General features: G+C 40.6%; 1 protein-coding gene across 4 annotated transcripts in view; it reads left to right on the forward strand.

Moving 5' to 3' along the window:
- BICD1 (BICD cargo adaptor 1) overlaps nt 1-25,011 on the forward strand; it is a 266,606-nt gene that overhangs the window by 187,720 nt on the left and 53,875 nt on the right. For all 4 annotated transcript variants that reach the window (XM_030939518.1, XM_010370979.2, XM_030939519.1 and 1 more), the window contains exon 4: nt 12,334-12,759. In XM_030939518.1, the coding sequence (XP_030795378.1) occupies nt 12,334-12,759 (426 nt within the window). The remainder of the gene's footprint in view (nt 1-12,333; nt 12,760-25,011) is intronic.

Consider the following 25,011-nt stretch of genomic DNA (forward strand, 5'->3'; position numbering starts at 1 on the left):
CTTCACAGTTAGGATGAGATTCTTAACTTAGGTCTTAAAAGAGGAATAAGCTTTTTCCAGGTGACAGCCTTTTCCCAGGTGGAGAAACATGAAACAGCTGGGTGAATAGTAGGAGCTTGTACCACATTTGAGTGAGTGGTGTGAGTGAAGCTGCCCAGACAGAAAGAGATCAGGGCCGGGCGCAGTGGCTCACACCTGTAATCCCAACACTTTAGGAGGCCAAGTCATGAAGATCACTTGAGGAGATTGAGCCCAGCCTGGGCAACATAGTGAGACCTTGTGTCCACAAAAAAATTTAAAAAATGAGGCAAGAGGATGACTCGAGTGCAGGAGGTTGAGGCTGCAACGAGCCATGATTATGCCATTGGACTCCTGCCTGGGTGACACAGCAAGAGATCAGGTTTTACGGGAAATCTAGGCCATCAATTGAATAAATACTACTGAATTTTAAACTCTGCCATGCAAACTAAATTAATGTCTTCAAGTCAAGCCCGGAGTTAGCAAACTTTTTCTGTAAAGGGCCAGATAGTAAGTATTTCAGGTTTTGCAGGCCATATGATCTCTCTTGCAACTACCCAGCTCTGCTCTGGTAAAAGCAGCTGTAAGGAACAGCTCCAGTCTCCAACTCCGGGCGCGAGCGACACAGAAGACCGGTGATTTCTGCATTTTCAACTGAGGTACTGGGGTCATCTCACTGGGGAGTGCCAGACGATCGGTGCTGGTCAGCTGCTGCAGCCCAACCAGCGAGAGGTGAAGCAGGGAGAGGCATTGCCTCACCTGGGAAGCGCAAGGGGGAAGGGAATCCCTTTTCCTAGCCAGGCGAACTGAGTCACACAACACCTGGAAAATCGGGTAATTCCCACCCCAATACTGTGCTTTAAGCAAACGGGCACACCAGGAGATTATACCCACACCTGGCCGGGAGGGTCCCACGGCCACGGAGCCTCCCTCATTGCTAGCAGAGCAGTCTGCGATCTAACCGCAAGGCAGCAGTGAGGCTGGGGGAGGGGCGCCCACCATTGCTGAGGCTTAAGTAGGTAAACAAAGCTGCTGGGAAGCTCGAACTGGGTGGAGCTCACAGCAGCTCAAGAAAACCTGCCTGTCTCTGTAGACTCCACCTCTGGGGACAGGGCACAGCTAAAAAACAACAGGGGAAGCAGCAGAGGCCTGTGCAGACCCGAACGACTCTGTCTGACAGCTTTGAAGAGAGCAGTGGATCTCCCAACACGGAGGTTGAGATCTGAGAACGGACAGACTGCCTGCTCAAGTGGGTCCCTGACCCCTGAGTAGCCTAACTGGGAGACATCCCCCACTAGGGGCAGTCTGACACCCCACACCTCACAGGGTGGAGTACACCCCTGAGAGGAAGCTTCCAAAGTAAGAATCAGACAGGTACACTCGCTGTTCAGCAATATTCTATCTTCTGCAACCTCTGCTGCTGATACCCAGGCAAACAGGGTCTGGAGTGGACCTCAAGCAATCTCCAACAGACCTACAGCTGAGGGTCCTGACTATTAGAAGGAAAACTACCAAACAGGAAGAACACCTATACCAAAACCCCATCAGAACGTCACCATCATCAAAGATCAGAGGCAGATAAAACCACAAAGATGGGGAAGAAGCAGGGCAGAAAAGCTGGAAATTCAAAAAATAAGAGCGCATCTCCCCCTGCAAAGGAGTGCAACTCATCGCCAGCAACGGATCAAAGCTGGTCAGAGAATGACTTTGATGAGATGAGAGAAGAAGGCTTCAGTCCATGAAACTTCTCAGAGCTAAAGGAGGAATTACGTACCCAGCGCAAAGAAACTAAAAATCTTGAAAAAGAGTGGAAGAATTGACAGCTAGACTAATTAATGCAGAGAAGGTCATAAACGAAATGACAGAGATGAAAACCATGACACGAGAAATACGTGACAAATGCACAAGCTTCAGTAACCGACTCGATCAACTGGAAGAAAGAGTATCAGCGATTGAGGATCAAATGAATGAAATGAAGCGAGAAGAGAAACCAAAAGAAAAAAGAAGAAAAAGAAATGAACAAAGCCTGCAAGAAGTATGGGATTATGTAAAAAGACCAAATCTACGTCTGATTGGGGTGCCTGAAAGTGAGGGGGAAAATGGAACCAAGTTGGAAAACACTCTTCAGGATATCATCCAGGAGAACCTCCCCAACCTAGTAGGGCAGGCCAACATTCAAATTCAGGAAATACAGAGAACGCCACAAAGATACTCCTCGAGAAGAGCAACTCCAAGACACATAATTGCCAGATTCACCAAAGTTGAAATAAAGGAAAAAATCTTAAGGGCAGCCAGAGAGAAAGGTCGGGTTACCCACAAAGGGAAGCCCATCAGACTAACAGCAGACCTCTCGGCAGAAACTCTCCAAGCCAGAAGAGAGTGGGGGCCAATATTCAACATTCTTAAAGAAAAGAATTTTAAACCCAGAATTTCATATCCAGCCAAACTAAGTTTCATCAGTGAAGGAGAAATAAAATCCTTTACAGATAAGCAAACGCTTAGAGATTTTGTCACCACCAGGCCTGCCTTACAAGAGATCCTGAAGGAAGCCCTAAACATGGAATGGAACAACCGGTACCAGCCATTGCAAAAACATGCCAAAATGTAAAGACCATCGAGGCTAGGAAGAAACTGCATCAACTAATGAGCAAAATAACCAGTTAATATCATAATGGCAGGATCAAGTTCACACATAACAATATTAACCTTAAATGTTAATGGACTAAATGCTCCAATTTAAAGACACAGACTGGCAAACTGGATAAAGAGTCAAGACCCATCAGTCTGCTGTATTCAGGAGACCCATCTCACATGCAGAGACATACATAGGCTCAAAATAAAGGGATGGAGGAAGATCTACCAAGCAAACGGAGAACAAAAAAAAGCAGGGGTTGCAATCCTAGTCTCTGATAAAATAGACTTTAAACCATCAAAGATCAAAAGAGACAAAGAAGGCCATTACATAATGGTAAAGGGATCAATTCAACAGGAAGAGCTAACTATCCTAAATATATATGCACCCAATACAGGAGCACCCAGATTCATAAAGCAAGTCCTTAGAGACTTACAAAGAGACTTAGACTCCCATACAATAATAATGGGAGACTTCAACACTCCACTGTCAACATTAGACAGATCAACGAGACAGAAAGTTAACAAGGATATCCAGGAATTGAACTCATCTCTGCACCAAGCGGACCTAATAGACATCTATAGAACTCTCCACCCCAAATCAACAGAATATACATTCTTCTCAGCACCACATCGCACTTATTCCAAAATTGACCACATAATTGGAAGTAAAGCACTCCTCAGCAAATGTAAAAGAAGAGAAATTATAACAAACTGTCTCTCAGACCACAGTGCAATCAAACTAGAACTCAGGACTAAGAAACTCAATCAAAACCGCTCAACTACATGGAAACTGAACAACCTGCTCCTGAATGACTACTGGGTACATAATGAAATGAAGGCAGAAATAAAGATGTTCTTTGAAACCAATGAGAACAAAGATACAACATACCAGAATCTCTGGGACACATTTAAAGCAGTGTGTAGAGGGAAATTTATAGCACTAAATGCCCACAAGAGGAAGCTGGAAAAATCTAAAATTGACACTCTAACATCACAGTTAAAAGAACTGGAGAAGCAAAAGCAAACACATTCAAAAGCTAGCAGAAGGCAAGAAATAACTAAGATCAGAGCAGAACTGAAGGAGATAGAGACACAAAAAACCCTCCAAAAAATCAATGAATCCAGTAGCTGGCTTTTTGAAAAGATCAACAAAACTGACAGACCGCTAGCAAGACTAATAAAGAAGAAAAGAGAGGAATCAAATAGACGCAATAAAAAATGATAAAGGGGATATCACCATGGACCACACAGAAATACAAACTACCATCGGAGAATACTATAAACACCTCTACGCAAATCAACTAGAAAATCTAGAAGAAATGGAAAATTTCCTGGACACTTACACTCTTCCAAGACTAAACCAGGAAGAAGTTGAATCCCTGAATAGACCAATAGCAGGCTCTGAAATTGAGGCAATAATTAATAGCCTACCAACCAAAAAAAGTCCAGGACCAGATGGATTCACAGCTGAATTCTACCAGAGGTACAAAAAGGAGCTGGTACCATTCCTTCTGAAACTATTCCAATCAATTGAAAAAGAGGGAATCCTCCCTAACTCATTTTATGAGGCCGACATCATCCTGATACCAAAGCCTGGCAGAGACACAACAAAAAAAGAAAATTTTAGACCAATATCCCTGATGAACATCGATGCAAAAATCCTCAATAAAATACTGGCAAACCGGATTCAGCACCACATCAAAAAGCTTATCCACCATGATCAAGTGGGCTTCATCCCTGGGATGCAAGGCTGGTTCAACATTCGCAAATCAATAAACATAATCCAGCATATAAACAGAACCAAAGACAAGAACCACATGATTATCTCAATAGCTGCAGAAAAGGCTTTTGACAAAATTCAACAGCGCTTCATGCTAAAAACACTCAAGAAATTCGGTATTGATGGAACGTACCTCAAAATAATAAGAGCTATTTATGACAAACCCACAGCCAATATCATACTGAATGGGCAAAAACTGGAAAAATTCCCTTTGAAAACTGGCACAAGACAGGGATGCCCTCTCTCACCACTCCTATTCAACATAGTGTTGGAAGTTCTGGCTAGGGCAATCAGGCAAGAGAAAGAAATAAAGGGTATCCAGTTAGGAAAAGAAGAAGTCAAATTGTCCCTGTTTGCAGATGACAAGGTTGTATATTTAGAAAACCCCATTGTCTCAGCCCAAAATCTCCTTAAGCTGATAAGCAACTTCAGCAAAGTCTCAGGATACTAAATTAATGTGCAAAAATCACAAGCATTCTTATACACCAGTAACAGACAAACAGAGAGCCAAATCATGAATGAACTTCCATTCACAATTGCTTCAAAGAGAATAAAATACCTAGGAATCCAACTTACAAGGGATGTAAAGGACCTCTTCAAGGAGAACTACAAACCACTGCTCAGTGAAATAAAAGACGACACTAACAAATGGAAGAATATACCATGCTCATGGATAGGAAGAATCAATATTGTGAAAATGGCCATACTGCCCAAGGTTATTTATAGATTCAATGCCATCCCCATCAAGCTACCAATGAGTTTCTTCACAGAATTGGAAAAAACTGCTTTAAAGTTCATATGGAACCAAAAAAGAGCCCGCATTGCCAAGACAATCCTAAGTCATAAGAACAAAGCTGGAGGCATCACACTACCTGACTTCAAACTATACTACAAGGCTACAGTAACCAAAACAGCATGGTACTGGTACCAAAACAGAGATATAGACCAATGGAACAGAACAGAGTCCTCAGAAATAATACCACACATCTACAGCCATCTGATCTTTGACAAACCTGAGAGAAACAAGAAATGGGGAAAGGACTCCCTATTTAATAAATGGTGCTGGGAAACTTGGCTAGCCATAAGTAGAAAGCTGAAACTGGATCCTTTCCTTACTCCTTATATGAAAATTAATTCAAGATGGATTAGAGACTTAAATGTTAGACCTAATACCATAAAAACCCTAGAAGAAAACCTAGGTAGTACCATTCAGGACATAGGCATGGGCAAGGACTTCATGTCTAAAACACCAAAAGCAACGGCAGCAAAAGCCAAAATTGACAAATGGGATATGATTAAACTAAAGAGCTTCTGCACAGCAAAAGAAACTACCATCAGAGTGAACAGGCAACCTACAGAATGGGAGAAAATTTTTGCAATCTACTCATCTGACAAAGGGCTAATATCCAGAATCTACAAAGAACTCAAACAAATTTACAAGAAAAAAACAAACAACCCCATCAAAAAGTGGACAAAGGATATGAACAGACATTTCTCAAAAGAAGACATTCATACAGCCAACAGACACATGAAAAAATGCTCATCATCACTGGCCATCAGAGAAATGCAAATCAAAACCACAATGAGATACCATCTCACACCAGTTAGAATGGCAATCATTAAAAAGTCAGGAAACAACAGGTGCTGGAGAGGATGTGGAGAAATAGGAACACTTTTACACTGTTGGTGGAATTGTAAACTAGTTCAACCATTATGGGAAACAGTATGGCGATTCCTCAAGGATCTAGATCTAGATGTACCATTTGACCCAGCCATCCCACTACTGGGTATATACCCAAAGGATAATAAATCATGCTGCTATAAAGACACATGCACACGTATGTTTATTGCGGCACTATTCACAATAGCAAAGACTTGGAATCAACCCAAATGTCCATCTGTGACAGACTGGATTAAGAAAATGTGGCACATATACACCATGGAATATTATGCAGCCATAAAAAAGGATGAGTTTGCGTCCTTTGTAGGGACATGGATGCAGCTGGAAACCATCATTCTTAGCAAACTATCACAAGAACAGAAAACCAAACACCGCATGTTCTCACTCATAGGTGGGAACTGAACAATGAGATCACTTGGACTCGGGAAGGGGAACATCACACACTGGGGCCTATCATGGGGGTGGGGGGAGGGATTGCATTGGGAGTTATACCTGATATAAATGACAAATTGATGGGTGCTGACGAGTTGATGGGTGCAGCACACCAACATGGCACAAGTATACATATGTAACAAACCTGCACGTTATACACATGTACCCTAGAACTTAAAGTATAATAAAAAAAAAAAAAAAAGAAAAAAAAAAAAGCAGCTGTAGACAATATGTAAACAAATAAATGGGAGTGTGTCCCAGTAGAACTTTCTACACAAAAATAGGTCGTGGGGTGGATTTGCTCCAGAGTACATACTATTGTTGGACAACCTCTGGTCTAGGCCATCAGTTTAACAAAGACTGCAGCATAACAGGTCTACAGTGCAAACTAATGTCTCCAAATATAAGCTTATCACATAATCTGGGGCAGTCAGAGGGTTGGTTGAAATACTAGGAAAGGTTGGAAAGAGGTGTCCTATGTTGTCCTGGGAAGAAAAAGGAAAGGTCGGGAGGAGGATGACTTTACAGTATGTGTGTGTGTGTGCGTGCATGTGTGTGTGTATTTTTTTTTTAGACAGAGTCTAGCTCTGTTGCCCAGGCTGGAGTGCAGTGGCACAATCCTGGCTCACTGCAAGCTCTGCCTCCCGGGTTCACGCCATTCTCCTGCCTCAGCCTCCCAAGTAGCTGGGACTACAGGCGCCTGCCACCATGCCCAGCTAATTTTTTATTTTTTTTATTTTTAGTAGAGACGGGGTTTCGCCGTGTTAGCCAGGATGGTCTCTATCTCCTGACCTTATGATCTGCCCGCCCCAGCCTCCCAAAGTGCTGGGATTACAGCCGCGAGCCACTGCACCCGGCCCGACTTTACAGTATTTAAGCAGGCCTGGAAGAAACCATGACACAAGAAAACACACTGTTGTCCGAAGAATTTCCAAGTTGCCTTTCTTATAACCACACTGAGGGCAATCCTTGCTTCTCCTTTCATAAGGGGGTAAAGGCCCTTCTGATTTCCATACTCCTTAATCCCAAGTCACCTGCAAAACAGTTAATCATGTTGAGCGTGCTTTTATGGATGCCTCTCTTCCTCTACACTTCATCCTGTTTCCCCCTGCTTCCTTGCTAACAATTGAGATTCCTATAATCAGAGAATGAACCTTTCATTTCACTACCAGAGATAAAGTGAAAAATGCACATTTTTGCTTGGGGTAACAACCTAGTTGAAATGCAGTCAGTCAGCAAGTGTAAAGGAAAGGTGGCTGGATCCTGTAGTGTGGGAAAGGTTGTTTGCTAGGTGGAAAAGGTTGAAGAGAGCCAGTCACAGGGCAGGAGCAGCAAACTCAAATGACCACAAGCAGCTCATAAATAGCATTAAGCATAAGATGTAAAGAAAAAGTAGAGGCCAAATGCAGTGGTTCACGCCTATAATCCCAGCACTTTGGGAGGCTGAGGTGGAAGGATTGCTTCAGTCCAGGAGTTTGAGACCAGCCTGGGCAACATGGTAAAACCTTGTCTCTACAGAAAAAAAAAAAAAAGAAAAAGAAAGGAAAAAAAGGAAAAAAGCCAAGCATGGAGGTATGCGCCTGTGATCCCAGCTACCCAGGAGGCTGAGGTGGGAGGATTGATTGAGCCTGGGAGATCAAGGCTGTAGTGAGTTGTGATCAAGCTACTATACTCTAGCCTGGGCAACAGAGCAAGACCATGTCACAAACAAACAAACAAAAGAAAAAGTGGATGCAAAAGGAACAGCCAGTGCTCACTTACAGGTGATTTTTGTCTTCTGTGAAGGTAGGCCCGGTGTTGCCTGAATTTTTTATTTTTTTATTTTTATTTATTTTTTATTTTTTATTTTTTTTTGAGACAGAGTCTTGCTCAGTCGCCCAGGTTGGAGTGCAGTGGCGCAGTCTTGGCTCACTGCCAGCTCCGCCTCCTGGGTTGCCGCCATTCTCCTGCCTCAGCCTCCCGAGTAGCTGGGACTACAGGTGCCCGCCACCACACCCCACTAATTTTTTTGTATTTTTAGTAGAGACAGGATTTCATCATGTTAGCCAGGATGGTCTTGATCTCCTGACCTTGTGATCCGCCAGCCTCGCCTCCCAAAGTGCTGGAATTACAGGCGTAAGCCACCACGCCCAGCCCAACTTTTGAATTTTTTAAAAAAGAAGTTAGAAGTTTTCAAATGTTTGTGAAATCATCAGTTTTCTAAATATTGGCAATCAATTCCAAAAGTTTTATAACATGTTACAAGCCAAATAAAGCACATCCATAGGCTCGACGGTCTGTGGGCACCACTTGTGATCTCTGCTGTAAAGCATCTGATATCTGAATTGGTGGAAGGGACATGGGAGCACACACCTGCCCGGGGAGCCCACTAGAGTACAGAATGCAAACACAGGGACACATGCCTTTGAGCAGGTCGCTGATAGCCAGGGGCTGTCAAGTTATTATATGTCCCAGGCCAAGTAATAAGTTCTTGGACTTTTGAAAAGTTATTTCATTTCCCTGCCATCATGTTTGTAACATGCGTTTATAGTGCCCAGTTATCATTTTTCCCAAAGTGTGATTTTTCTCCCATGAAGTACTCATCATCTTAAGTAATGTAGTTGATATGAACCCAGAAATTCCTACTTGATTAGGAGGCAGTTATTGGTAGTATGCCATTGATAGATTTGTTAATTTTTTGTTATATTTATTCAAATGCGTATTCATGGTAGAACAATTAGCACTTTCTAGTTTTCATTCTAAATAATGGACATTATAAATAATGGTCTCCAATATTGTCTCTTTTGAGTAATTCTATCAGGGACATGTTGAAATTCCAATGACTTTTTATTTATTTATTTATTTATTTTTGCCTTAGAGGCATGTTTTGTACATAATGTATTTTTTTTTTTCTTTTTTTCTCAAGACAGAGCCTCACTTTGTCACCCAGATTGGAATGCAGTGACACTGTCAGGTCTCACTGCAGCCTTGATCCCTGGGCTCAAGTGATCCTCCCACCTCATCCTCCGGAATAGCTGGGACTTTAGGTGCATGCCACCACACCTGGCTAATTTTCTTATTTTTTGTAGAGATAGGGTTTCATTATGTGGCCCAGGTTGGTCTCAAACTCCTGTGCTCAAGCAATTCACCTGCCTTGGCCTCCCAAAGTGCCGAGATTACAGGCCTGAGCCACCGTGCCCAGCCCTCATAATTCATTTCACACACCATAGTGTGGTGAGCACATTCTTTCACTGAAATAACAGTATCCATATTCACATATACAACTAGCATTGTTAGAAACATCTGCTATACGTATGTCTCTATGAGTTGCATTCTATTAGAGCACCACAGTGTTCCAGTGACCAGTGAGTGCTGGTTTACCATCAGATTTCATTGTTCCCTTCTGCCAGTGTATTTCTCAATTTTTACCTGGGCCCAGTGCTGCCCAGAGTAAAGGCTACATTCTTCACTCCTCCTGACAGCCAAATTGCATAAGACTAGTACCAGCCAATGGTATATAACAAGTGATGTGGGTAACTTTTAAAGAGAGAGTGTGCCCCTTATTTCATCCCACCACTTAGAACATTATCAAATGGCAAGCCACCTTAGATAGTATGGTTTGGCTAGAAGGCCATACAACAACAGAGAAAGAGCCTGTCTCCTGGATGACCTTATGGAGCAGAGATTCCCTACTAGTCCTTGACTGTCTACCTCCATACTGTTACATAAGGGAAATACTTCTGGCCGGGCGTGGTGGTTCACACCTGTAATCCCAGCACTTTGGAAGGCTGAGGTGGGCGGATCACAAGGCCAGGAGATCAAAACCGTCCTGGCTAACACAGTGAAACCCCGTCTCTACTAAAAAATACAAAAAACGAGCCGGGCGTGGTGGCGGGCGCCTGTAGTCCCAGCTACTCAGGAGGCTGAGGCAGGAGAATGGCGTGAACCCGGGAGGCGGAGCTTGCAGTGAGCTGAGATCCGGCCACTGCACTCCAGCCTGGGCGACAGAGCAAGACTCCGTCTCAAAAAAAAAAAAAAATACAAAAAATACAAAAAATTAGCTGGGCGTGGTGGCGGGCGCCTGTAGTCCCAGCTACTTGGGAGACTGAGCAGGAGAATGGCATCAACCCAGAGGCACAGCTTGCAGTGAGCCGAGATTGCGCCACTGCACTCCAGCCTGGGCAATAGAGCGAGACTCCATCCCCCCCAACAAAAAGAGAAAAACTTCCATCTTGACTAAGTCACTCTTGTTTAGGTGTCTGTTACATCAGTAAGCTTACATCCCAGCTAAATCTCTACCCTAATCTTTGCAAGACAAACCATTGCATTGAGATTATGTAAAGGGAAGTGGGGGGAGAAAGAGAAATATATGATGATGATACTGGTCAATGTTCCCTATTCTTCAGTTTTTAAAATATTTTTTAAAATTCAAGTTCAAACTAATATATATGCTAAAATAAATATGAAATTAAGCACATAGTTTCTATTAGCATCTAATATCATGATTACTTTATTGTACTTTTTCTAGTTTATTTTTTTACTCCTCGTTGTTCTTTATTCAGCCAAATACACACTGAACAGCAGACTTCTGTTTTAAACACCATGAGGGAATGCTGAAGCACTATGAGGAGCAATGAGGTGGATAAAAAAATACTTCCTTTCTCTAAGAAGATTACAGTGTACTTGTGGAGATAAAATGTTTCTTAAAAGGTGGCGTGTGATAAGTGCCATGGAAAAGATCCCAAGGAGGCATGTTGGCTCAGAGAAGTTACCCCTGTCACCCGCGGGCCTTCATGAGGAAGAGGTTGTTTGAGCAGGTTTATTTTGATTGCAATTCAAAAGAATATTACCTCACTAACAATATATGGCCAGGTGCAGTGGCTCACACATATAATCCTAGCACTTTGGGAGGCCAAGGCCGGAGGATTGCTTGAGCTCAGGAGTTCAAGGGCAGCCTGGGCAATACAGTGAGACCCGTCTCTGCAAAAAAATAAAAATAAAAAACAGTAAAATAGCCAGGCATGGTGGCACATGCCTGTGATCCTAGCTACTTGAGGGGCTGAAATGCGAAGATCACTTGAGCCCGGGAGGTTGAGGCTGCAGTGAGCCATGATCATATCATTGCACCCCAGTCTAGGCAATAGAGCGAAACCCTGTCTCAAAACAAACAAACAAAAACAATGTTGGTATTTTTTGTTACTGGATAGTTTATGTAACTGTTCTTTGAGATTCTGTCTATCCTTTAAGCACATAACAATGATCTTTACATTTTCATCTTACTCTCAAACATTTTACTGAGATTATGTTATTATGATCGTTCAGCAAATTTATCTCTGGATATAAAAATTTCTTCATTATTAATAAGGAATTAAAACAAAGTAATGGTGATGATACAATCTTTTCTTAGATTGCGAATATTCTCATAAATTGTTACAAAAAATATTCCCTATTTATTAGGCAAACAGTGCCCCCTTTTGACCACTGGATCCTATAAAAGAAATCCTAAGACAATAGACTTTTCATCTCTGCTAAAAATTTAATTATATAGAGAGTTATATAGATTTATATTATATCTAATTATATATAGCATATTTATGTTATGTCACTGTAATATGTAATTATGTATTTTATATATAGTATATAATTTCTAAAGAAACTATCTTATATAACTTTAAGGATATACTGTGTGCTTTTTATTATTTATCTTTTAGACTCATGTTAAACGATTAGGTCCACTAGAGTGTTTAATGGCAGTTTTGTAAGATCCACATTTTAGTTTTATGAATCTTCTTTATCCCGTCTGATTCAGGTTGAATACGAAGGCTTAAAGCATGAGATTAAGCGATTTGAGGAGGAGACGGTACTGCTGAACAGCCAGCTGGAAGATGCCATCCGATTGAAAGAGATTGCTGAGCACCAACTAGAAGAAGCCCTCGAGACTTTAAAAAATGAAAGAGAGCAAAAGAACAACCTGCGGAAGGAGCTCTCCCAGTATATCAGCCTCAATGATAACCATATCAGCATCTCAGTAGATGGACTCAAATTTGCCGAGGATGGGAGTGAACCAAACAATGATGACAAAATGAACGGTCATATCCATGGGCCTCTTGTGAAACTGAATGGAGACTATCGGACTCCCACCTTAAGGAAAGGAGAGTCTCTGAACCCTGTCTCTGACTTATTTAGTGAGCTGAACATTTCAGAAATACAGAAATTGAAGCAGCAGCTTATGCAGGTAAGAACTTTGTTTGAGGCCGCTAGAGTGAATTTCTTTTAGATTGCGTGTAGCATGTTGTGGGACTCCTGATTCTCGCATTTCACTTCCAGATTTCTTTTCTTTTCTCTTTTCTTTTCTTTTTTTATTTTCTTTTCTGTTCTGTTCTTTTCAAGACAGAGTCTTGCTCTTTTGCCCAGGCTGGAGTACAGTGGTGCAATTTCAGCTCACTGCAACCTCCACCTCCTGGGTTCAAGCGATTCTCCTGCCTCAGCCTCCCAAGTAGCTGGGACTGCAGGTGCCTGTCACCATGCCCAGCTAATTTTTTGTATTTTTAGTAGAGACAGGGTTTCACCATATTAGCCAGGATGGTCTTGATCTCTTGACCTCGTGATCCGCCCGCCTCAGCCTCCCAAAGTGCTGGGATTACAGGCGTGAGCCACCATGCCCAGCCCCAGATTTCTTTTCTAATATTGCTTCTTCAATTAGAAACTTTGAAAGTGCAATATTTAAAAAAGACATGACAGAAGGGGTGTTAAAGAGAGATGCAATCTCTCATTTGCATCACTTCAAGAAATGAACTTCTGAGAGCCACAAATTGAGTTCCAATGAAGTCTGAGAAAAGACAGAAAAAATGGTTCCTTGGGCCAGGCACAGTGGCTCACACCTGTAATCCCAGCACTTTGGGAGGCCAAGGCTGGCGGATCACCTGAAGTCAGGAGTTCAAGACCAGCCTGGCCAACATGGTGAAACCCAACTCTACTAAAAATACAAAAAATTAGCTGGACGTGGTGGCGGGTGCCTATAATTGCAGCTACTCAGGAGGCTGAGGCAGGAGAATCACTTGAACCCAGGAAGTGGAGGTTGCAGTGAGCCGAGATCACCATTGCACTCCAGCCTGGGCAACAAGAATGAAACTTCATCTCAAAAAAAAAAAAGAAAAGAAAATGAAAAAAGAAAAGACAGAGCCTTAATGCATTTCTGATTAACAAAAGAATTCAAAAGCTTTATATACAAGTAAAATAATGGAAACCATGCAGTTTTTCATCACAAGCAACTGTGTATATAGCTTCCAGATTTATGGTTACATTTCACAGGAATACTTGAAGCCTTAAAAGACATAAAGGACTTCCTATGTACAAATTATCCAGGATACCATATGATTAAAAATACAGAACAGGTATAATCTAAGACCAAAGGATTCCTATTGCAACATGAGTTAAACCTTAAATTTTTAGCGTCTTCAAATCAAATGTCTTGTGAAGAATCCCAGCCTTTAACCTTATTTCCTTGTGAAATCGCTTTCTAGTTTAGAGTCTTGCCTTCCTGCCACACTTAATGGAAATGTTGTTTAAGGAACAGCAGTATGACCATCACCTGGGGGCTTATTTATACAAATTGTTGAGCTCCATGTAGATCTACTGAACTAGAAATCTGGTCTAACAAGCTTGTTAGGGGATTACATTTGAGACTTAATCTTCAATCTCAATCTTATCCCTCCAAGGTTCTTCATGTATAGCTGATAATTAGTCATCTGCCTCCACAGAAATAACTGGAAAAAAGTGAAATTGACAGAAAAAAGTAAGAGAATAGAGAACCAATGATGTTGATTTGTTAACCCGTTTATTTTCTGTCTTTTTGCTCACTTTACACTAATATGACTAGATTGAAACAGAAAACATACTTCCTTGTGAAAAAGTTTTATATGACAGATATATTCATAAGAATTTGTGCCCCCCAGATTGAATAGCATTAAATAGAAGTTATAGGAGTTTTTTTTAACTCTTACGTTGGTGGCTTTGAGATACAAAGTTAGTGGGTTCAGACTTTTTGTTTCTTTTTATTTTGGTGGCAGTGCAGAAGATATTGGGAAAAGAGACTTCCATGCATAAAACAGCACAATTTTCAGCCAGGTCTTCTGTTGGCTGAAAGCTCAGAGCTGTGCTCAGATTTAATTCTAAATGTGATCTGAATTGGGTAATACAAAAGTCTAAAAAGAAGAGAAGTTCAATAAAAAGAATGGTGGAAAACAAGTAAGTTCTCAGCAGGAGAGTGGCTCTCCTGAGTTCTCAATAGACTGTCGTTTTCGTTTGGGTTGGGACAGTTCCTCATTGCCAGAGAATGTTTTCTTCCTTGAGAAGGTTTAGCGTCTCTGATCCCAACTCATGAGATGCTGGTTACATTTCCTCAGTTGAAGTGATGACCAGAAACTCCCCATGTATTTCAAATGCTCTGAGAGTCAGCCAGTAGTTGACAGTCATTCTTAGAGGACAGCACTTTACTTTCCCATGGAATAGGATACATAATACCTTCCTCATTAGAGTGGCATGAGGGTTTATGAGTTCTATGCAGAGTGCTGAGAACAGGGACTAGCGCACAGTAAATGCTCAGTAATTAGGAACTATTATCGTTATTTCAACTCCCTTGGTCCTTTAATTTATTGGGTACTCACTTTATAATAATTTAGATAATTATTATTAACTATTATTTTTGGGCTATTAGCTCAAAATGTGGTGGATACTGGCAGGAATATAGAAAAATAACAGTTAAGTCTCATGGTGCAAGAAGGTCTGAAAAAGGATATTCATTTAGCAAAATGTTAGGGTGAGAAAAACTTTGCTGGATAAACCCTCCGTCAGTCTACCAGAAGGCTGTGTCCCTTCAAATCTTTCATCAACCCTTAACTGATGTTGACAGTTTGCAAAGATGTAGAGGGGCACAGGTAGGTCCTTATATCCCCAAGTTTGCTCCAGATTTAGTTGTGAAAACCAGGTTCAACACAGGAAGGGCTTTGCAGCTTCCAATCTCATACTAACAACACTAACTGTAATATTTTTGGGGGTGGAATATCCATTTATCTTCTTGTAATCAGCATTTTTAAAAAGCATATCAGCTTTTCCTAAGAATATATTTCATTCAAATGAGTAAATTCATGAGAAGTATACCTTCTCATGAATTATTTCTTTGTAATACAGTTTTTTCCTTAGCCACACATCTTTTTGGGTTAAATTTATGTAAATAAACACATTTAAATAAACACATTACAAAAACATTACAGGATACATTCCCTAGAATTCATTGTAATTAGCTTTGATGTTAATAAGGATTAAAAATAATATGACGATTCTGACCAATGAGAGTACTATACACCTGAACTATATACGTGTCAGTACCATTGTCCTGGAAATTCTGAAGAGGAACCAGTCAAATGTACTTTAAGTATAGCTATCTGGAATGCTTGGGCCAGGTGTGTTTTAAATTTAAGTTTCAGATTATAGAAAGGTAGTATGCAGTATATACCATATAGATTGTGATATCTCCACTGGGATCAGATGCAGCATCCAATGATCAAGTAATATTAACATTTCTGCAGTGAAACATGAGTATTCACACTAAGAATAAGATGAGAACCATTAAAGGCCTCACACCAGTCAGGTGCAGCTTGGCTACCCTGGGAGTTTAGGACTGTCTGAATATTGCCAAGTGAGTTTTATCATAACCAAGTGAGTTTGATCAAACTTGATTTTGAGCTTTTTGGATTTTGGAGTTGCGGGTGTTGTTGGAATAGCACTGTCCTGTTGGGCAGCTGTCAGTTTTGCGCACTTCAGCTTACAGTGTCAACATACTTGGGACATGACAGTTTGTATTTTCTCTTTTTTTTATTATACTTTAAGTTCTAGGGTACATGTGCACAACGTGCAGGTTTGTTACATATGTATACATGTGCCATGTTGGTGTGCTGCACCCATTAGCTTGTGATTTACATTAGGTGTATCTCCTAATGCTATCCCTGAGCAGTTTGTATATTCATAGTTCCCTTATCTCTTAGGATTTCTCCTGGCCTGGATCCAAAACACTGCACGGGAGAGAAGGCCTTGTGCCTCTAAATCCAACAGCTGCGCTTAGCTAACAGCTCATGATAGTGTAGAGGGGCACAGGCAAGGCTATAACACCCTGATCCAGGTGATATGCAGCATTTCAGATTTTCTTCCTTTTGATCAAGTCCCCCTTTGATGGAGTAAGTTGAAGAGATCTATAGTACAACATGGTGACTCTAGTTAGTAACAGTGTATTGTATTGAAAATTAAAGAGTAGATTTTAAGTGTTCTCCGTGTTGTAGAACCCCCAAATGTAGGTCTGTGTGCTGGATGGGCAGTAAGCCAAATACTGACACATCAGTGCTTAGCAGTAGAGAAAGGTGTATTCATTTTGGCCAAAAATGACATTGTGGGAGAGACAATCTGTCAAATCCTACCTGCCTTTGAACGTAACTGGGGGTTTTTGTGAGTAAGGCAGCTTTGCAGGAGCTGAAATCCCCCAATGATCAAAGTTGTTTGCGTCCCTCAGCTCAGTCAAACTTCTGGATGCCATCCAGGAAGTCTGCATGACCTAAGGATCATTGTTCTTTGAAAGGAAAACAAGTTCATTAATCTTACTGGCAGCCAGGGTTAGGATGCAAAGTTAGTCAATTATGAGTGACTACCATCTACCGAATGACTACGTGCAAGCAGTCATGCATGGAGGAAGAAAAGGACAAAGAGAAAGGAAAATAAGTAAAACAAACGTTTAATGATTTTGATAATATAGGCTCAGTTACATCACCACAAACATGGTAAGTATGTCAGGTCATGCATGTCACAATTAGCTCAATTTCCACTTTGCCTACATATTTCAAAACATCATGTTGTACACAATAAATATGTACAATTTTTGTCAGTTAAAATAAATACTTTTTTTTTTTTAAAGAACTCCTTTGAAAACAGCATACCTAGTTCCATACCCTTTCGGCCTTTTCTTCTCCTACAAGGCTCAATTTATGCACATGAATTATGTTTTCCCATCCATAGATATTTATTTAACCTGGTTCCAGGGGAAAAAAAATGTCTCTGTCAATGAAGAAAGTCAAACTCTGTAAAATATTTTAACAGACTTATTCTGGGCCAAATATGAGTGACCGTGGCCCATGACACAGCCCTCAGGAGGTCCTGAGAACATGTGCCCAAGGTGGTCGAGGTACAGCTTGGTTTTATATATTTTAGGGAGGCATGAGACATCAATTAAATATATTTAAGAAAACATTGGGCATGGTGTGGTGGCTCACACCTGTAATGCCAACAATTTGGGAGGCCGAGGTGGGTGGATCATGAAGTCAACAGATTGAGACCATCCTGGCCAACATGGTGAAACCCTGTCTCTACTAAAAAAAATACAAAAATTAGCTAGGCATGGTGGTGCGTGCCTGTAGTCCCAGCTACTTGGGAGGCTGAGGTAGGAGAATCGCTTTAACCCAGGAGGCGGAGGTTGCAATGAGCCGAGATCATGCCACTGCACTCCAACCTGCGACAGATCAAGACTGTCAAAAAAAAGAGAGAGAAAAAAGAAAGAAATACATTGGTTTGGTTCAGAAAGGTGGGACAGCTCAAAGCGGGGGCTTCTAGGCTATAGGTAAATTTAAACATTTTCTGGTTGACAATTGGTTGAGTTTATCTGAAGGCCTGGGATCAATGGAAAGAAAATGTTCAGGTTAAGATAAAGGACTGTGGAGACCAAGTTTTATTGTGCAGAGGAAGCTCTCAGCAGACTTCAGAGACAGCAGGTTGTAAAATGTTCTTATTGCACTTAGAAGGGTGCCTGGCTCTTAGCTGATTATCTCCTGGATTGGGAAAGGAAGGAAGGAAAACAAAGGGGAAAGGGGATTCTCTACAGAATGTGGATTTTTCCCACAAGAGACTTTTCAGGGCAATTTCAAGGTATGGTAAGGAAATGTATTTTGGTTTTCTTCCTTTGCCAGTGTCAGATTGGAAAGTAAATCTTGATATACAGGGTTAAATAAAACCCATCCCATGAGAATTTATGGTTTGTAGGGCATGACTCCTCAGACCTCTTAAATAGGAATTTGGGCAAGATAAAAAAAAAATCAGAGCTTAGTCCTCCCCTCTGCCTTAATTATCAGGAATGTTGAGTGAGTTGTTTTGCTTCTCTGAGGCTCATTCAAAAGGGGAAGGTAATAAATTAGCCCCACCACTAGTCTCTGCCATGCCTTTGTTGGAGAAAACTATAGAAAAAACAAAACAAAACAAACAAACAAAACAAAACAAAACAAAACAAAACAAAAATCAGGTCTCCTTCTTCAAGGAGACTCCTACTGCCATCTGCTGGGAAATGGTAATAACAAGTTTGACAATTTATAGTGACTACAATTTAAATAGTGCCTCCTGGAGTTGTTGACATACAACTGCAGACTTCTGCTTTGAAGCCCTGGTAATAATGCCATGCCTCTTCTGTAGAATTGTGAAGACCAAATGGGATGGTAAATATGAAACTGTGTATAAGTCATAACATTTTGTAAATTATTATTGTCCTGGAAACTGCCATCAGGTTCCGAGATGCCAAGAAGGTCCCCAGTATCACTTTGTATAAACAGTCAATACATAAATTATAAAATGTATGGGAAAGGCAAGTGATGGTAAACCTCTATCTAAATTTGGGAGAACTTTTTCCCAGAACAAATTAGAGTGAATATTTTACTGAACTGTATGCCTTCCTAGGTTATGGAATAAAATACAGGAATATTTTAAACTTAGCTAATCATGCTAAGTTTTACATAACACAGAAACATATACACAAAAATTATAGTAAGAAAACATTTTGATTAACCTCAGAGTCTCTATAAACTTGACAACAGTCTTTGATAGTGAGTAGCTCAATGAGTGTCATCCTCTATTCATGAGAGAAGTTTTTCAGCATTTTATTGGATAAATTATTTTGGTTTTTTGGTGCCCTCAAGACCTCATTATTTCAAATAGGTTGTAATTGACATTTTCCAGTGACAGTCAAATACCTTAATTAGTTTCATTAGAATGAAAATAAGTAGATACTGTCTGGAAATACTAACTAAATTACTGAATCCATTTAAAGGAGTCCTGTATGCTTGTGCTGAAATTTCTGTCTTTGATAAATAGCCTCTGACTTTACATCTGCATAGAGTCAAACTAAGCAGGGGAAAACTCTGAATTTTTTTTTTTTCAGTATTACATTGGATATGTAATTTCACATGTAGTATGAGAAGACAGTAATGTTTCTGTAAAACTAAAATTAATATATTTTGTTGCATCTTCATGGATGTGGAAGAAATAGATTCCTATTATGTTTTGATCCACTCTGTTAAAGGCAATTTTAATTTTTAATTTTAATTTTAATTTTTTCTATAATGATTGATGTTAAGTAGTGATGGTAATTTGTTATATGTCCCATAAGAGTTCAAAGCAATTTTTATATATTTGCTCAATTGGTTGCTGCTTATAACAACTGTATGGGGTAGAGGGTATTACCTTCATATTATAGATAAGGAAACTGAGGCACGACTGTGTTATGTCATTAGTTCAAGGTCAAAAATCTAGTAAGTGGAGTTGCTACACAGAGAGTTGAACAAGTCAAATATTATCTCTGCTTAAAGACTCACAGAATATTTATAGGATGATATTAATTAAAACAAGATTGGTCAGTTCTTGGGTTTTGAAATTTAAAGTGACAAGTATAATTATTTCCTAGTACAAAGTTGACAACTTAAGTGGTTAAACTATTACAGATTTTATAGTTAGAGATTACCTTTACAAACTAGCTGGGCGCAGTGGCTCATACCTGTAATCCCAGCACTTTGGGAGGCCAAGGCAGGAGGATAGCTGGAGGCCAGGGGTTTGAGACCAGCCTGGGCCACATGGCAAAACCCCATCTCTACCAAAAATACCGAAACAAATTAGCTGGGCACGGTGATGCGTGCCTATAGTCCCAGCCACTGGGGAGGCTAAGGTGGGAGGATTGCTTGAGCCTGGGAGGTCAAGGCTGCAGTGAGCCATGACCATGCCACTGCACTGTAGCCTAGGTGAAAGAGCATGACCCTGTCTCAATAAATAAATAAAATAAAAATAAATGGAATCATACAATGTGTGGCCTTTTGTGACTGGCTTCTTTCACTTAGCATAACATTTTCAAGGTTCATCCATGCTGTAATATATTAGCACTTCATTTTCATTTCTTTTATTGTCAAATAATACTCCATGGTATGGATATACTGCATTTCATGTAACCATTCATCAGTTGATGGACTTTTGAGTTGTTTCTATTTTTTTAGCTATTCTCAATAAAGCTGCTATGAACATTTGTGTACAAGTTTTTGTGTGCACATACGTTTTAATTCCCAGGGGGAGTTAATTCTAGAGCTGGAAATGCTGAGTCATATGGTAATTCTATGTTTTACCTTCTGAGGAACTGCTAGTTTTGAAAACAAATTGAGTGTACCGTTTTATATCCCCACCAGCAGTGTATGAGGGTTCAGATTTCTCCACATTCTCACTAACGCTTGCTATTATGTGCCTTTTCAATCATAGCCATCCTGGTGGATGTGAAGTGGTATTTCATTATCATCTTGCCTTGTATTTCCTTGTGAGCATCTTTTCATGAGCTTATCGGCTCTTTTATATCTTCTGTGGAAAAATGTCTATTCAGATTATTTTTTGGCTGGGCTTTTTATTTCTGAGTTGAAAGAGTTCTTTACTGATTTGGATACAAATCCCTTATCATAAAAGTGATTTATGATTTGCAAATATTTTCTCCCATTCTATGGATTGTCTTTTCACTTTCTTGAAGGTGTCCTTTGATGTACATAGGAGTTTTTTTTTTTTTTTTAAAGAGATGGGGTCTCACTATGTTGCCCAGGCTGGAGTGCAGTGGCTATTCATAGGCACAATCATAGCACACTGCAGCCTCAAACTCCTGGACTCTCCTGGTCTCAAGCAATCCTCCCACCATAGCCTTCTGAGTAGCTGGGACTACAGGCGCATGCCACTATGCCCAGCTAAAAAAAAAATTTTAATTTTGATGTGTCTAGTTTATTTTTTTTCTTTTGTTGTTTGTGCTTTTGGTATCGTACAAAACTGTTGTCTGATCTAAGGTCATGAACATTCATGGCTAGGTTTTCCTCTAAGAATTTTATGTTTATCTCTTATATTTAGGTCTTTGATCCATTTTGACTTAATTTTTGAATATGATGTGAGGAAGAGATCAACATTACTATTTTACATGTGGGCATCCAGTTGTCCCAGCACCATTTGTTGAAAAGACTATTATTCTCTTCTTTCCCCCATTGAATTATCTTTGCAACCTTGTCCAAAATCAGTTGGTCATAGATGTATATGTAGGCTTATTTCTAGACTTTCAATTCTCTTCCATTAATTTATATGTCTGTTCTTATGCCAATACTATAGTATCTTGATTATAGTTTTTTTGTAGCAATTTTTGAAATAGGAAAGTTTGCTAGTTCTTTCTCAAGAAGTTTCTTCAGGACTGTTTTGGCTATTCTAGGTTCTTTGCATTTCCATATAAATTTTTTGACCATCTTGTCAGTTTCTACAAAGAATCCAGCTGAAATTTTGTTGGAGTTTGCATTGAATATGTAAATCAATTTGGGTAGTATTGCCATCTTAACATTCAGTTTTTCACCCAAAAACAGAGGCTATTTATCCCTTTATTTAGGTCTTCTTTAATTTCTTTCAACAATGCTTTATAATTTTCAGAGTACATGGGCCGGGCGCGGTGGCTCAAGCCTGTAATCCCAGCACTTTGGGAGGCCGAGATGGGCGGATCACGAGGTCAGGAGATCGAGACCATCCTGGCTAACACGGTGAAACCCCGTCTCTACTAAAAAATACAAAAAACTAGCCGGGCGAGGTGGCAGGCGCCTGTAGTCCCAGCTACTCGGAGGCTGAGGCAGGAGAATGGCATAAACCCGGGAGGCGGAGTTTGCAGTGAGCTGAGAACCGGCCACTGCACTCCAGCCTGGGCGACAGAGCAAGACTTCGTCTCAAAAAAAAAAAAAAATTTTCAGAGTACAGATGGTCCTTGACTTGTGATGGTTCGACTAAACTTTTTGACTTAACAGTGGTGTTAAAGCAATACACATTTAGTAGAAACCATACTTTGAGTACCTATACAACTATTCTGTTTTTCATTTTCAGTACAGTAGTCAATAAATTAAATGAGATAGTCAACGTTTTATTATAAAATAGGCTTTGAGAGGGGCTGGGTGTGGTGGCTCACACCTGTAATTCCAGCACTTTAGGAGGCTGAGACAGGTGGATCACCTGAGGTTGGGAGTTCGAGACCAGCCTGGCCAGCAAGGTGAAACCCTGTATCTACTAAAAATACAAAAATTAGCCGGGCGTGGTGGTGTGCGCCTGTAGTCCCAGCTACTTGGGAGGCTGAGGCAGGAGAATCACTTGAACCTGGGAGGCGAAGGTTGCAGTGAGCTGAGATTGTGCCACCGCACTCCAGCCTGGGCAACAGAGTGAGACCCTGTCTTAAAAAAACAACAACAAAAAAAACTTTGAGTTAGATTATTTTTGCCCAGCTGTACGCTAACATAAGTATTCTGGACACTTTTAAGGTAGGCTAGACTAAGCTATAATGTTTGGTAGGTTGTGTGTATTAAATGCATTTTAGACTTATGATATTTTCTTTTTTTTTTTTTTTTTTTTGAGATGGAGTCTCACTCTGTCGCGCAGGCTGTAGTGCAGTGGCACGATCTTGGCTCCCTGCAACCTCCACCTCCTGGGTTCAAGTGATTCTTGTGCCTCAGCCTCCTGAGTAGCTGAATACAGGCGTGCACCACCACACTCAGCTAATTTTAAAAAATTGTTTTTAGTAGAGACAGGGTTTCACCATGTCAGCCAGGCTGGTCTCAAACTCCTGATCAAACTCAGGTGATCTGCCCGCCTCATCCTCCCAAAGTGCTGGGATTACAGGCATGAGCCACTGTGCCTGGCCATACTCATGATATTTTCAGTTTACAATGGGTTTATTGAGATGTAACCCCATCACAAGTTGAGGCGCGTCTGTATACATTTTGCACTTCTTAAATTTATTCCTGCCAGATGCGGTGGCTCAGGCCTGCAATCCCAGCACTTTGGGAGGCTAAGGAGGGCAGATCACGAGGTCAGGAGATCGAGACCATCCTGGCTAACATGGTGAAACCCTGTCTCTACTAAAAATGCAAAAAAATGAGCCGGGCGTGATGGCGTGCGCCTGTAGTCCCAGCTACTTGGGAGGCTGATGCCGGAAAATGGCGTGAACCTGGGAGGTGGAGCTTGCAGTGAGCCGAGATTGCACCACTGCAGTCCAGCCTGGATGACAGAGCGAGACTCTGTCTCAAAAAAAACAAAAAATAAAGAAAGTTTGAATTGATATCTTCCTTTAGATATGAAGACATTCAGCATCAATTCATTTCTCTTAAAGCAGATCTCATGATGGTTTATTTTTTAAAAAGAAGAAGAAAAGAAAACACAAGTGCAGAAGGATATGAACACCATGATACTTCTTATAGAACAATAATGTAAACAATATTATTTGGTTATTGAGAAACAGTTACATTATAAATGCAAAAACTCATAATTCATAATATTTACCCATATGGAAGGAGAGAAATGCTTTAAAATTTTTTCACATTGCAATTTCTTATATACCTATGTTTAATGAGACAGTATTTTATATGGACACCTGAGTGTTTTTCATCACGTGGTAATACTTACTTACATAAACATATCACATTATTCAAATTAATTGCTAATATTTACAGTTCCTATTTTGGACTGAAGGAATTGAATTGACTTATAAATTGTTCTTTTAGCTCTAAAATTCTGTATGTATTCTTTGACTTTTATATTAAAAACCATCAAAGCTGGGCATGGTGGCTCATGGCTGTAATTCCAGTACTTTGGGAGGCAGAGGCAGGGGGCTGACATGTGCCTAGGAATTCAAGACCAGCCTGGACAACATAGCAAGACTCTGTCTCTACACACATACAAAATTAGCCAGGTATGGTGGTGCGCACCTGTGGTCCTAGCTGCTCAGGACACTGAGGTGGAAGGATCACTTGAGCCTGAGAGGCAGAGGCTTCAGTAAGCCACAGTTGTGCCACTGCACTCCAGTGTGGGTGACAGAGCGAGACCCTGTCTTAAAAAAAGATAAAAACTGTCAAATGTAGTGCATGTTTGTTTTGGGGACTAAATGCTTATTTTTAAGAGGATGGTTAACGTACTCAGCAATATTTAGTAAGTTAAAGCCTTAGGTTTTAAACCTGATTTGGGGTTGAGCTCTGGGAAGGAAAGGATGATTGATTCATAGGCACCCTGATAGAGTCACTTATGATCTGAAATACAGATGTACTATAAGGCACTCATAAAAATAACACCAGTCCTATGCTTATCTCTTAAAGTCATG

Source organism: Rhinopithecus roxellana, chromosome 10 (genome assembly GCF_007565055.1).
Source record: "Rhinopithecus roxellana isolate Shanxi Qingling chromosome 10, ASM756505v1, whole genome shotgun sequence".
NCBI lineage: Eukaryota > Metazoa > Chordata > Mammalia > Primates > Cercopithecidae > Rhinopithecus > Rhinopithecus roxellana.